Source organism: Nannospalax galili, unplaced genomic scaffold (genome assembly GCF_000622305.1).
Source record: "Nannospalax galili isolate Female #2095 unplaced genomic scaffold, S.galili_v1.0 scaffold415, whole genome shotgun sequence".
Taxonomy (NCBI): Eukaryota; Metazoa; Chordata; class Mammalia; order Rodentia; family Spalacidae; genus Nannospalax; species Nannospalax galili.
In genome coordinates, this window is record NW_008337494.1 from 1,649,760 (window position 1) to 1,665,819 (window position 16,060).

At 40.6% G+C, this 16,060-nt stretch overlaps 1 protein-coding gene across 1 annotated transcript in view; it reads left to right on the forward strand.

Annotated features, from left to right (window-relative positions):
- Positions 1–16,060, forward strand: part of Gnptab (N-acetylglucosamine-1-phosphate transferase subunits alpha and beta) — a gene marked incomplete in the record, with an annotated part of 86,761 nt that overhangs the window by 21,457 nt on the left and 49,244 nt on the right. The window contains 3 exon segments of the mRNA XM_029563335.1: positions 55–140; positions 14,080–14,199; positions 14,730–14,771. Of these exon segments, the coding sequence (XP_029419195.1) occupies positions 55–140; positions 14,080–14,199; positions 14,730–14,771 (248 nt within the window).

A 16,060-nucleotide genomic window follows, 5' to 3' on the forward strand; every position in this document is an offset into this window, starting at 1 on the left:
ACTCTTAGTTTTTAATGTACAGAAAGCATTGTTTCTTTTTCTTTTTTATTCTAGGTGGTTCTGGAATGGAGCCGGGATCAATACCATGTTTTGTTTGATTCCTACAGAGATAATGTGGCTGGAAAATCTTTTCAGAATCGGTGAGATGACAGCTTCTTTTAAAGAATATCTGTTATTTGAATTTAAATAAGTCATGAAATCCTTCATATTTTAAATGTAATGGTTATGTTTATGTCAACCTAAAACAGAGCTCTCACCTCAAAGAGACTAAGAAATAATTTATTCTTGAGACAAATATGAGTGGGCCAGGAATGTGGATCAGTGTGCTGCAAGTAACATTTCCCGTGTGGGAATTATTTTATGAAGTTTTAATAGTGATACAGCAAAAGAAATACATTAAGGTGCTTTTAAACTACATTTTGGGAATATTAGGTAGCTGGGTTACAGCAAAGCGGGGAATTCTCTGCTGTTGTTTCAGATGATAACATTCTTAGCTTTTGAATTGGTGAAAACTAGTGGTCTGTTAATACTTCTAAACAGTTTTTACCAGATAGTCACAAGGATCTTAGGTCAGACTCAGGTGAGCATTGAGTAGCTACTAAAGACAGTAAAGGTAGCCCAAGATAATTTGATTCTGGACCTGCAACATTCAAACTCTACAATCAGGAAGATTCAAACAGTCAGTTGTTCCTGTAGAATATTTAACAAAAGTATGATTTTTTGCTGGGAACTTCAGCTCACATGGTTTTGTTTATTTAAGATTAAGTACTCTGATCTGAAGAAATCTAGTTCACTCTGTTTTGTGGGTGAAAAATCTTGATTCCCAAGAAACAATCTTGCCTTGCCATGTTGAATACACTAAGCTGCAAGATCTCATTTTTATCTTGCCAGTTCTGTGAGGCACAGGGAATTTCATCCTCCATAGCATATGGACACCCTGTAGCTATTGCACAGCCTGTCATGAACTCTGGCCAGCTGAAGAGCACTCTGTCAACCAAGGTGTGTCCACAGTAATTGCCGGGGCTGGACCCTGCACCTTTGGTCACCATGTCTTGCCTCTTCTGTTGAGGAGGTGCTAGCAACCTTTCAGTGCAATCTTTTTCGTAGGCCAAGCTTCTAGGTGCGGTGCTGCCTTCTACCCTGGATTGTCCCTGGGGATTTTTCTCTTTTGTAAGTCAGACCTCAGAAGAGAAACAGTTTTTCCAATATCCTACTTCTCCTCTTATAGATAAAATGAATCACATGGGTCCTTTTTATGTGTCTATAAAACTATCGTTTATTTTATATCATAAAAGTATGTTTGTGTTGAAAACAGTTCAAGCAAAGAGGAAATAAAATAAAGGTGAAGGTCCAATGCTCCCTCACTTAGGGAAGCCCAGCTGGTCTGGAATTTGCTATGGAGAGCAGGCTGGCATCAATCTCTGTGAGATCTACCTCCCAAGTGCTGGGATTAAAGGCATGCATACCACACCTGATATTATTCACTTTTAGATAGTATTTATTGACCTTCCTTTAAATTGTCATCCAAAGGTGGGAGTCCTTGAGTTGACCTAAAACTTTGTGTGTATGTGTGTGTATTTGTTTCTCTAGAGGAACAGAACTGATAAAATGAAGATGGATGGATAGATAGTTAGATAGATGATAGATAGATAGATAGATAGATAGATAGATAGATAGATAGATATTAAAGGATTATTAGATTGGCCTACAGGATAGGATCTGGGTAGTCCAACAGTGATTGCAGGACACTGGAGGAGCAAGAATCTGGTAATTGCTCAATCCCTGAGGCTGGAGGTTCCCGCAGTCCCAATCTGGAGCTGAAGGCCTACGAGATTCCTGGAGAGCTGTTGGTCTTCAATCCACATTGGAACCTGGAGGAGCTGGGTCTCATATTGGCAAAGGAATGCCACAGCAATAGGATAAGCTCAGCAGTAAGAGTGACGGCAAACAGGCAAAGAGCAAAAGTTTTCTTCTTCCGTATCTTGTTATCTGGTGATCACCAGAAAGTGCTACCCACATTTAAAGTGGGTCTTCCAGCTTCAAATAATCTGGTCAAGAAAATCCCTCATGGGAGTGCTTAGTGAATTGCATTTGAGTTGATTCCAGATCCAGTCAGATTGACAACCAAGATTAGCCATCACAATGTACAGATATGTACGTGCATGTATGTGCATGTACGGAGGCAGAGGCCAACGCTGGGTGTCTTCCTCTATCACTCCTCACAATTCTGCTAGGCTGACTGGCAGGTGAGCTCCAGGAATCTTCCTGTCCCACCTCCCTAGGACTGAGATAGCAGGTGTGTGCTGCCACACCTGACTTTTACATGGGTTGGTGCTTGCACTGCAAACTCTATTGACTGAGCCATCTCTAATGCACTAGGTGTGAATGATAGCCCCTCAACAGAGGTTGAATCTTTCAGCTTTACCCTGTTCAAGACACAGATGTATCTATCTGCTGTAATAGTTGAGTAGAAGAGATAGTATGTAGTCAAAGTAAGGAAACTTGACATCTTTCCCTTAGGATCTCTAAAGCAGCGTTTTCAGACACTGGCGCTTCCTGACACCCACAGGGGTTCTGTGAAGGAAAAAAAAAACAATCATTTGCTTTAAAATTTTTAAAATTATGTGTAGATATGTGATGAGACGGCTTTGTGCATATGTGAGTACAGCTGCCTGTGGAGTCTAAAAGAGGGGATGAGGGGCTGGAGAGGTGACTCAGCGGTTAAGAGCACTGACTGCTCTTGCAGAAGACCTGGGTTCTATTCCCAGGACCCACATGACAGCTAACAGTTGTCTGTAACTCCAGTTCCAGGGGATCCAACGCCCTCCTCTGACTTCCGAGGGCACTGCATGACATGGGTGCACTTACATGCATGCAATACACTCATACACATACAATAAAAATAGTAAATAATGTAAATATGCATATGTATGTATATTTATATACATTTGTATATATGTATATGCATATATATAAATGTGTGTATGCATATTTACATTTTTTATGTATATATATATATATAGAGAGAGAGAGAGAGAGAGAGAGAGAGAGTGCCTTTGAGCCCCTGGAGCTAGAGTTATGGATGGTTGTGAGCTGCCTAACATGGGTGCTTGGAACTGAATTCTGGTCCTCAGCAAGAGAAGTCCACACTCTTAACCACTGAGCCATTTCTCCATCCCTTGATTCTTTATGCATTTTATGCATTAATTGTATAAAAGCAATAGTGAATAAAATTTTTTACACTCTAATATTTCTTTTTCAAAAATTACGTATATGAGCATTTTGCCTGCATGTATGTGAGTGCGCTGTGTGCATGCAATGCCTGCTGAGGAGCCAGAAGAGGGTATTGAATCCCCTTGGAACTGGAGTTACAGATGCTGCTAGCCCACCACATAGGTGCTGAAAACTGAACCTGGGTCCTCTGCAAGAGCAGTCAGTGCACTTAATGGCAGAGCCATCTCTTCAATCCCACACCTTAATATTTTAGCACCATATACCTAAAGAAGCAGAAAAGGCTGGTTATACTTAAAAATGCTCATGATATGAAGCATTAGCAATTGTTAGCCTGATTATGTAAGTGTATATCTTTATTACATATTGTGTGTGTGTGCGTGCATGTGTGTGTGTGTGTGTGTGTGTGTACATGGGTGGAAGTCATAGGACAACTTTCAGGAGTTATCTCTTTCTACCATGTGGATCCTGGAGATTGAACTCAGGTTGTCAGGCTTGACAGCAAGTGCCTTTACACACTGAGCTATCTCAGCAACACAAGTATATACCTTTTTAATGGTCTTAATGATGCACACATTAGTTACATGGTGATTGCTTATGGAAAAGCCCTTGGACAATTGAGCTTCAGTTCTGTTAGCCATCTTCTTCCTGGTGACATGTTTGTTTGAGATAGGGTCTCCCTGAAGCCCTAGCTGGCCTGAACTTGCTATGCAGTCTAGGGTGGCCTCCATCTTGCAGAAATCTGCCTGCCTCTGCTGGGATTAAAGGTGTGTACCTCCACACCTGGCATTTCACAATAGGACAAGTGACAGTGTGATTCCTCAGACTTAGTCATTTTATTTTCTTGACAATGAACATGGTGATCCTGTCACTTGAAGGAAAACAAATAATAGCATTTGTTGCTAATGAGAACATTTGAGAGAACTTGCTTTCACCATAATGCCCTTAACACTTTTGCAGTATTTTTATGATTATATTTATGGTATGATCTCCCAAATCACATTTGTTAATATTATATAAGATGATTAATGAAATTTATTAACATTTGGCAGATCCAGTAAGTAAGCTGTTATTTTCCAGGGCACGATATCATGGACTTTTGCTTGGTCAAAGTGCAAGAAAGACTGATGAATTTTAATGTAAAAGCCCCAGAAGTTCAATAAATGTGATTTCAGATTCCACATGTAACTAATGTTTAAGTAGCTATTACTGATTTTGGTTTGGTGTCATAGAGGAGAATATAAATGACCATCTGAAAAAGCTATTGGAGTTCTCTCCAAAAACCTTTCCCTTCTGTTTGACTAACCAAAGCGACATGTATAAGTAAATTGAAATCAGATTTAAGATGCCAGACATTAAAGAGATTTCAGAAGCTAAAATAATGCCTCTCACTAACTTCTAGAAAATAAAGTTTCTGGATTGGGGAGATAGGTTGTGGAGATGGACCAGTTGGTAAAGTACTTGGGTGATCCCCAGAACCAGGTTAAAAAATAGCTAGCTGAGCAGGGCATGGTGGCACACACTTTTAATCCCAACACTTGGGAGACAGAGGCAGGTCTCTCTCTGAGATTCAGGCCAATTGGGGCTACAGGGAAACCTTGTCTCAAAAACCAAAAACTAAAATCAAGTACAAAAGCCAAGTGTACACTTGAAATCCCAGTGCTGGGGAGATGGGGACAGGTAGATCTCTGGAGCTTGCTGGCCAGGCAGCCTAACCTATTTGATAAGTTCTAGGTCAGTGAGATACCTTGTCTAAAAAAGAAGTCACTGTCACCCAAGAAATGGCACTGGAGATTGTCCTCTGGCACAGCCCATGCACAGTCCCCTCCACACATATGCAAGAAAATGTAGTTTCTTTTCTTTTGTGCTGGAGATCAAACCCTTATGAGGGCAGAGCAGGCATTTAATCCTCCTCCCCTAGAAAATAGTTATTTTCATGACAAAAACTATAAATGTTAACATGGGAAAGAATTCATTATTATTTTTAAATGCCTGTTATCTCAAATATGACAAACATGGATTTTATTTTTTATTTTTTTGTCTTTTTGAGACCAGATCTCCCTTGTAGCCTCAGCTGGCCTGGAACTTGCTATGTAGATCAGGCTGGCCTAGAACTCACAGAACTCTGCCTGCCTCCCAGGTGCTGGAATTAAAGGTGTGTGAAATCTGCCTGCCTCCCAAGTGTTGGAATTAAAGGCATGCGCCACCACACCTGGCTCAACTTTATTCTTAGTTGTGAAACAGGTCTCACTATTAAACACAGTCTGGCCTCAGTCTCTCAATTCTCCTATCTTAGCCCCCAAGATTTGTAGGCTAAAAGCCTTTGTGTGCAATATTTCTACTAATTTTAGATTGCATTAAATACTATATATTTATTGAAAGTTTTCCTTCTGTACAATGTTTTTTAGTGCCATTTGCTCCAAATGAAACAGAAATTTCATTCTCTGTTCTAGTAAGAAGTGAATATGCAAATATTGACCGATACTAATTTTTTATGATATTTATTATTATTATTATTATTATTATTATTATTATTATTATTACAATTTTTGGTCTTTTTGAGATAGGGTCTTTCTGTAGCCCTACCTGTCCTGGAACTCACTATGTAGACCAGGGTGGCCTTGAACTCACAGAGATCTCTAATCCTGAGTGTTGGGATTAAAGGCATGCATCACCACGCCTGGCTTTATTTATTATTTTTATTTTATGTGTATGTATGTATTGCCTGCATGTAGGTAAGTGCACCCATGTTGTGCAATGTCCACAGAGGACAGAAGAGACTGTCAGATCCCCTGGAACTCAAGTTACAGACATTTGTTAGCTGCTGTGTGGGTGCTGGGATTCGAACCTTGGTCTTCTGCAAGAACAGTCATTGTTCTTAACCCCTGAGCCATCTCTCCAGCCCCAAATGATACTAATTTTGAGGCAGTCATTCAGTCTAGAGCTCCATTTTGTCATGTGTAAAACATGGGTATTAGATTGTGTGTAAAATCCCTTCCAATTATTTAAGTTCTGTTATCTTGCCTACTCTATAGAATGTAGAACCAAGGTTCTTCTAAGTGACTTCAGTGTCTCTTAAACAGTGGTGAGAATAAAAATTGTATCACATTTTTGTTACCATTGCTTTGGTTCTGTCATGGGTGATTCTGCCTGAGCTCTGAGATGAGGCTTCCTTCTCATCTGGAAACCAAGATCATGGTGCCATGGTTGTATACAGGCTCAGACTCACTACTACAATGTCTACTAGAAAAACAACTGACTCATGACCTTGAGCACATCACACAATCTACACTGGGTTTTCATTTTAACTCAAAAATTAAACTGGTCATGAAATAACAGGCTTATGAGAGGAACCAGTACATAAATGACTTACATGCTCAGTTGTTTTTCTCAGTGGAAAATATACCTATATCTCTTGAGTCCATTAAAAATCACCAAGAGCAGGTAATTGCCTTTATTAGGAAAGCTTCAGAATATGTATTCCCAGTCCCCTCACTTTTCACTTCCTCTTTTCATCTTTTTTTTTAAATTATTTTTATTTTATGTATATGAGTGTCTTGCCTTCATGTGTGTAAGTATACCTGTTTCATGCAATTCCTGAGGAGGTCAGAAAAGGGTTCACTTTCTTTTTTAAAATGTATCAAGTCAAGCAGTTGTTTTTTTTTTTGGTCTTTTTGAGACAGGGTCTCCCTATAGCCCCAGCTGTCCTGGAACTCACTATGTAGACCAGGCTGGCCTTGAACTCACGGAGATCCACCTGCCTCTGCCTCCCGAGTGCTAGGATTAAAGGTGTGTGCCACCATGCCCGGCCAAGTCAAGCAGTTTTTAAACATTTTATTTTTAGGGTAAAAGTGCTCACTGCACAAGCCTGATGACTTGCATTTAGATCCGCAGAATCCATATAAAAATTGGATTCCGCAGTGTACCTGTAATCCCAGTACCGAGGTGGAGACAGAAAGCTTGTGGGCCAGCAGTGTTCAGATATGGAAAGGCAAGAACTGGCATCTGAAGGATTTCCTCTGACCGCCACACATGAGTTGTGGCATGCATGTGCTCTCACTCACCCACAGGAACACACACATACACACATATATATACACACACACACACAGAGAGAGAGAGAGAGAGAGAGAGAGAGAGAGAGAGAGAGAGAAAGAAAAAGATAAAAAAGAAAAAAATTTATTCTGAGCATAGACCACTTGGGAAGTTGGGAGTGAAATGACTTTAAATAATTTGTATGAGTCAGATATTAATGGGAAGCACACATACATATATGATGAAAGAATTATAGTTACTTATCTAACTAACATATATATTAAACCCCATTCATAATGGGAACTGTTCTAGACACTAGGCCCATAGCAGCGAACCCTATGAATTCATTAACCTAGGCTTTGTAGTGGGGTGGTGAAGTATAGGCACATAGAAGTCAACTGTTCTCAAAAGGTAGCTCCACAGACTGGCAACATCAGCATTACTTGGGAACTTCTTGGAAAAGAGAATTCTGAGGCCCCACTGTACTCTAATTCAATTAGAAACTCTGGAGATGGAGACTAGCAATCTGTAAGTCCATCATGTGATGTTGATGCTGGCTGATGTTTGAGAAGCATTAGTAGAGAGACTAGTGCAGGAAAACCTAGATGGGGAAGCTTTGGAATACTTTGCAGTAGGGAGAGAGAGCCTGGAGATGGGGGAAAGAGAAGAAACAGTTAACAAAACAGGGCATAAGATACATGGTTCCACTTCTGCTCAAGAGGCCGTCCATTGAAGATACATGTACCTGTGTGAAAAATAGACACTAGTACAGTATACTAAAAATTCCCTCAAGTATAGAGTACAGTGGGAGCTACATAGTATGAGTGAATTCTCTTTGCCACAGAGTGGGGCTGAAGAGTCAGATGGAGGAGAGAAGGAAGAAGTAGTTAAAGGTGGCATGAAAGAAACACCATTTTAGACAGGGTGGAAAGCATCTTGCAAGCTCTTGACTGACTATATGTAGTGAGGACAAGCAACCAGAGCAGAGACTGAAGCCTAGACTGTTCTGGAGGCAGTGGTGACTATTGACAGGAGAACTGACAAATACTCAGCTATCACATGTGCTGTGGTGAGGGGTAAGGAACCTTCATTTTCCTGGCATGCCCTGGGACCTCTGTTACCTCTCTGACCCTTGTTTCCAGTTAGGCTCTTCCTTTTGCTGGGTCTCTTCCTCTAGTTCTGATATGCATGAGTCTCAGGGCACATGATAGTACTTTTCTCTGACCTGTTTTTTCCTCTAGCTACCCAACTGGCTTATTTCCACATTTTCTTTACATTTTTCCCCCTACAATGTCATCCCATCAACATTGTTTTTCCAGTGCTGAGGTTTGAACCCTAGACCTCATGCCTGATAAGGAAGCACTCTAACACTGGGCTGCAACCAGACTTGAAACGGTGCTTTCTCAGCAAGGCCACCACTGATATTCCTGTTAAGATAATCCTCAACATAGTCATGCTCTCTGTCCTCATTTTCTTCTGCCCTGTTTTCTCCATGACAGCAATATCTCTCTGACTTTGTGTCTATTTACTTAATTTCCTGTCTTTACTCATCTAGAATATCACTACCTCATCTTTTTTTTTTTTTTCTATTTTGAGACATGCTTTCTGTTTAGCCCAGGCTGGCCTTGAACTCTGGATCGTCCTATCTTGAGCCCCTTGAAGAGTGTTGGATTACAGGCATGTGCCACCATTGACCCATTGACTTTCTTGCTTCTTTTAAGCAAAACTTGGTGGTCATTTTGACTATTTCCCCATGAAATTATTAACCCTACAATGAATAAGTAATGTGGTTGCAGCCAAAAGCCTAATCCTGTGGCCAGGCTTCATGAAGGACAAAGGGAATGTGCATTTTCTTACTGCTGTAACCAAACACTTGACAAAAAGCACCTTAAGGAAGGGAAGGTTTATTTTGGCTCATGGTGCTAAGGGGGAAGCATGGTGGCAGGGGTGGCTTCACAGCGGGTGGGGGGGGGGGGAGAGGCTGCTAAAAGGAAATGAATGCAGAGCTCAACTAGTTTGCTCCTTTTTCCCTTTTTATTTATTCTGGCACCCCAGCCAGTAGCGATGGTGCTGTTCCCCCCTAGTTAATCCTTTCTGTAAATGCCCTCATAGACACACCCAAACATGAGCCTCCCTAAAGTCCTGGTCCATCTTAATCTAATCAAATTGATAATCAGAATTAACCATCACAAAGGGTAAGGTGTGGCACTCAGAAAACAAAACAACTGTCAGTCATTTGGAAAATACCAGACTTGGACACAACCATCTAAAATAATGTCAACATGCAAACACAGACATGAAATCTCTGTCATGGGTCAAAGTCATGGAGTTTTGGTAAATTGGATTTTTGGCAAGTCAGTGAGATAAAGGACAAAAATGTTTTTAATGGTTAAAACCTGAAAAGAAACACTAAGGCAAGGCTGGAACCTGAGTTCTTTCCTTGAGGATGATTAAGAAATAATGGAGCAGTGCTGGTTGCCTCTGTGCCCGGTCCTGTGCTGCCCCCTCTCGTGCTTTGGGAAGCAGAGCAGGAACGTTTCCTGCCTTCTCAGAGCTGCCATTCTTGTGAAGGGCATGTGTAATTGACAGTAGTGGCAGCCGGGTAGGTACTGAATGTGTTCGAAAGATGACAAGTCTGTGAGACAAAGGAAAAGAGGAGTAAGGTGAGACGGGCAGGTGGGGACGTTCAGCTCAGAGGCTGCGGCATTACTTAGGCCTGGACATCAGGACTATTGGATCACTTCCATTTCCTTGTTCTGTTCTTTAAGCTCATTGTTTTTCCAATATTTGGCCACATTTGGCTGCCAGCTCCTTCATTTGTGAAAATATAAGAGTGATAGATTATCTCACTGAAACTGAGTTCTATGACCTTTATTCCAAAATAATCTTTATTCTCACTCTGACATTTTCTTACTGTAGCAAAATATGCCATAATGTGAAACTTCCCATTTAAACCATTTTCTTTTTCTTTGAGACAGGGTCTCTCTGTAGCCCCAGCTGGCCTGGAACTTGCTATGAGCCACCTGCCTCAGCCTCCCAAGTGCTGGGATTAAAGGCGTGTGCCACCATGCCTGGCCTCATTTAAACCATTTTTAAAGTGGGCAGTTGAGTAGCATCTACTGTACTCAGTGTTGTGGACTGCTGCCACCACATAGTTCCAGAACTTTTATCACCCCAAATGGAGACCCCATGCCCACTGAGCAATCAACTCCCTATCCTACGTGACCCCTTAAGGCCCCTATGCAGCGATTTTGTTCTTAGATTTACTCCTAAATAATCTTTAAAAAAAATTTTTTTAATTATTTTTTTGTCTTATTGAGACAAGGTTTCCCTGTAGCCCCAGCTGTCCTGGAACTCACTATGGAGACCAAGCTGGCCTCGAACTCACAGAGATCCACCTGCCTCTGCCTCCTGAGTGCTGGGACTAAAGGCGTGTGCCACCCCGCCCAGCTAATTTTCTTTTTAATTTTTAGAATTATTTAATAACCACATGATTAGAATAAGCATTTCATTACAGCATTAACATATTCAGTAACAATTTCCAGAGCAAAGCTGCATCTATTTCAAAATTGGCTGTAATTTTTAGGTTCACAGTTGAATTAATACAGTTATACAATATTGAACTCAGTATAAATCCTAAGATATAAAATTAAATGAGGTTTTAAACTTTAAAAAGATCTCCATTTCATTATTAAAATACAGTTTCATACAGAAAAATTCATTTTTAATACAATTTACACTACGATGCACATGTGTTTCTAATCTCTATATATCTGATTATTACCAGTCACAGTCTGTTACTTTCTGAGATCCTTGGCATCTGAGCATGGATATAAAGTCGTCAGATAGATTTCAATGTTAATGTGTTTCACCTCTACTAATTAACGTAACTAATTTTTTTTAATTTGTTGATTTCTTTGTGTGTATTTCATACAGAACATCCCAAACAATCTTATTCATTTATATACCCACATCCCAAATGGCACCCTCCTATAGTCTCCCCCACCACCACTAGAGCCCATATACTCTGTAATCCCTGTCCCCCCCCAACCCCCACTGGAGCCTGTATACTCTGTCATCCCTGTTACTGCCCACTGTGTTGCCAGCACCCCCAGCCGTTCCCCAGTGTCTGTCCATCCTCTGAATCTAGTCAGCCTATCTGGAGTTACTTGTTGTAGGAAGATCACCTCTTCCTCATCTAGCAGATCAGTTGCCAATATTCCTTTAGATAAGATTGGGGTCTGCTGTTCATTTTCCCGGTTCTATGCTGAGTTACTGTCTGGGAGTCTCTTTGGCCACCCTGGCCACCAACTCGAAGGAAGGTATCTCCTATCTGGCATCGTTTCTTGTTAATGTAGCTTTTAGCTATCCACATGGACTCTTAAAGAATTATATTGATCCCTTTAATCTGTGGTTGTACTTTCCTTTTGGGTGTTTAAGACCATACAATTGGCCCAGATAAACCAATTTATTTTCACCTTTAAGGTTGTTTGAGGATCTGTTCCTCAGAGGTCACATGGGCTTGGAAGGAGCTCCTGGCTCCTTTCTTTTACCAGTTCTGCCTATGTGAAGATAAGTCAAAGGTCCTGCACCACCATGGCTGGCTTCACTTGGGAGGATGGAGGAAATGATTCCTCTGTGTTGAACCTCCTCTTTGTAGACTGGACACTGGTTCAAGTCCATTTGGTGGGGTCTCCATGGCCTCCTTGATCAAGAGGACAGGTGACGCATCACAGTTACAGGACATTTTGAGAGATGCTACATAGTCCCCTGGAGTTTAGTTAACCTAGGAGGGCAAGGAACAAAAACTGTCCTTTAAGTCCCTCTGGCCAAATTAGTATAGGCCTCAAAGTATGGCTATTAGACATCCAAGAAGGTTAGTTCCACCAGTCTGATACTTTTAATCACAATGTACTATGTAGATAGAGCTTGGAAAAAGACCAACTGTTCTCAGATAAACCTTGTCTAGACATGTATTATATTCTTTGAGCTAGTTGTATGTATAATTTGTCAGTAGGTTGTTCAGTTAATATGGTTCCCTCTGGTTTTTTAAAATTAGCTAAGCATTATTTATCTCTCACATTGTCTAACCCTTCCACTGTGTTTTCCCCATTTAAAGTGCCCCCATTTTTCCCATTTGTTCCTTAATAATAACCTTCTCCTATGGTCCCACCTCTCTTGAGCTCCTTCTTTCCCTTTATCCCCAAGTTTCCTTGTATTACCCTTCCTCCCCTTAAAATAACCCCATTTTTATCCATATCTCCCTTATTAATGCCTGTTCCCTACTGTTCTTCTCTTTCAGGTTCTTTCTTTTCCTTTACCTCCCTGTTTCCTTTTCATTATCCTGATTCCTGTAGTTATGTCAGGATACATACTCATTTATAAGGATTTGGTGCTAGGATCCACAGATGAGGGAGACTATATAATTTTGTTGTTGTTGTTGTTGTTGTTGTTGTTGTTGTTGTTTTTTTCTGCGGCTGTGTTTCTTCACGTAGTATAATAACAGTTTCTAATTCCATCCATTTACCTGCAAATTACATGATTTCATCTTTCTTTACTGCTGAGTAAAACTCCATCGTATAAATGAACCATGTTTTCATTATCCACTTGTCAATTGGGGGACACTTAGGTTGCTTCCATCTCTTAGCTATTGTGAAAAGCGCAGCAACAAACATGGATGTACAGGTGTCTCTGCAATAGGATGAGTTCTTTGGTTATATGCCAAGGAGTGGTATAACTGGGTCAAATGGTAGGTTCATTTGTAGTTTTTTAAGAGTTCTCCACACTGCTTTCCATAGGGGTTGAACAAGTTTGTAATCCCACCAGCAGTGGATTTTTAAGTGTGTGTTTTCCCTGTGTGTTAGTGTGCCTGTGTCATGCAGTGCCTGTGGAGGCCAGAAGAGGGCATTGGATCCCCTAGAACTGGAGTTAACAGACAGTTGTTAGCCACCATGTGGGTACTGGGAACTGAACCTATGTTCTCTGCAAGAGCAGCCAGTGTTCTTAACCCCTGACCATTTATCCACACTGCCCCCTCCTTTTTTTTTTTTGAGATAGGATCTCACTATGTAACCCTGACTGACTGGCCTAGAACTTACTATGTAGACCAACCAGGCTGAACCTTCAATTCGTAGAAATCTTCTTGCCTCTGCCTTCTAAGTGCTGGGATTAAAGGCATGTGCAACCATACCCAGCCTCAAATAGTCTTTTAAAAATTTTTTTACTTCACTTATTATTAGTCTCTCTCTCTCTCTCTCTCTCTCTCTCTCTCTCTCTCTCTCTCTCTGTGTGTGTGTGTGTGTGTGTGTGTATGGTGATGGAGGGGTAAAGCATGGCCTGGTGCAAGTGTGGAGGTCAGAGGACAGCTCTGAGGAATCAATGCTCTCTTTCTGCCTTTTATGTGTGTTCACAGGGATTGAGCTTCGTTCTTTAGGTCTTTGTGTGGCAAGAGCTTTTAATTCACTGAGCCATCTCATTAGCTCCCCCTGCACCCCAAGTAATCCTTAAAATAGAAAATATCAACCTCTTTATAAGGTGGTTGTTGAGATCAAATGATGCCAACTTCATGAAGTTTCTAACATAATGCAATTAATTCACAGAGAAGGTGTTTGACAAATACTACCCACCCCCAATCTTAGCTCCAGGAAAACATGCAGTTCTTTTCCTGCATGCCACAGTTGTATAGTCTTTTCATTCATTTTCTTTTGATAATATCTAAATTTAAAATCTTAAATATAAATTTTGTTGCAATCTTTTTCCCAAATATACTGGCAAAGGTGCATTTAAACTGGAGGACTTGTGGGTTTACCCTAGGCTCTGTCTGCCCATGCCAATTGATGTGGTTTACACCTGGGTGAACGGCACAGATCTGGACCTGCTAAAGGAGCTACAGCAAGTCAGAGAGCAGATGGAGGAAGAGCAAAAAGCAATGAGGTAAACCATCTGCAAAATAAAAAGTTCATGTACAGCTGTGAGTGCAAGTAGGTGTGCATTTGAGAAGGGCAGAGTGACCCGCACAGCTGGTCCAGCGTCCCTTCTCTCCATAGTATTTGCTAAGAGCTTTGACACTTATTTTAATATAAACACCACCAGTACACTCTAGTTGCAGGCCATTGGTGTCTGCAACGTGCTACAACAAAATCTCTCCATGTTAGGGGAATATAAAACCATCCCAATTCATGAAAATTACTGACAGCCATGTTCCATGTTTTATTAACAAAATAACAAGATTGAAATTTAGGTGAACTTTCTTAGTTACAGTTGGAGATACAGGGTTATTGAGGGTATTTCACTAGAATATATGATTTATTTGCATTTTTAATGTTGTAATCATTGTGATGCTTCATGTTAGTCTATTAGTTCTGGTAAAAAAACAAAGAACATCAACATTATAAAATCTCCTGTATTCACATTGGAGCTAGCTGGCTGATCATCTGTAACAAGCTGTATTTGCTTTTCATTAGAGAACTCCTTGGGAAGAACACAACAGAACCAACGAAGAGGAGGTAAGCATTTTGATTTCCTCTCAGGAATAAAACTTGAAGGACTGAAGTGAAATGTCAAGATTATTACTTGAGGATACTCACTATTTTGTTCTGCATTTAAGCCACTGCTCTGTTCAGTCCTTTATCTGCTATTTTGGCCCCCAAATTGAGTGCACAAAACAGACGAGAGAATTGGCAGTGCTAACCAGCATGGCTGACTGAGAACTGATGGTCTGTGGGTTGTAGCCAACCAAACCTGCTGGTTTGGGCAGGGGTAGAGTACCCATTTATGTGTCTTGGTCCATTGTTCTCTCAGCCTTTTCAAACTAATTATACCCTGTGTTTTGACTAGAAAATTTATATCCATTTGTTTGTTTATAGATCTCTCCTTTGAAAACTGTCAGATTGTATTTAATGATCTAGAAAGTGATTTAGCTCCATGACAAGAATGAGATATATCTATCTTGCTAGTATATTTTATTTGAATCATACTTGGCTCTGATAAGTCCTTAACACAATTCTTGCTGAGATACAGAAATCTAACTGCTACTTTCCCACTAAAACACATTAAAAGGAGTTATTTATAGAGATGATCCTGACCCTCATTCCACAATAATCTTTTTGCTTGCTTGTTTTTATTTTTTGAGCTGTGTTTCTGATAGCCCAGCCTGGCCTTTGAACTCATTCTGTAGTTGTGAACTCCTGATCCTCCTGCTTCAGCCTCAAGTACTGGGACTATATGTGTGTGCTGCCACACTCACCTTCACAACTGCCATTTTTTATTTTTTCATGCATGTTTTAATTAATTTGTTTTTATTTTATATGTATGAATGTTTTATATGTATGAATGTGGTGTACTTACATACATGCAGGCAAAACACTCATACACATACAAGATCAGAAGAGGGCATCAGATCCCCCTAGAACTGGAGTTATGGATGGTTGTGAGCCACTATGTGGGTACTGGGAACCAAACCAAGTTCCTCTGCAAGAGCAGTCAGTGCTCTTAACTGCTGAGCCATCTATGCAGCCTCACATCCTACTTCTTAATTTCTATGTTGAAACATTATTTGCAGGCTTCATATATCTCAGTATGTGGGACAAGAGTGTTATAAATGTGTTTTGTCAGTGTGTGTCCCCAAAGATCTATGAGGCCAGAAATGTTTTGAGAGAAATAGGTTTCCTGTATATGAGTTAACATTCAGATTCAGTCCTCCTTTTTCTTTCTTTCTTTCTTTTCCTTCCTTCCTTCCTTCCTTCCTTCCTTCCTTCCTTCCTTCCTTCCTTCCTCCCTCCCTCCCTCCCTCCCT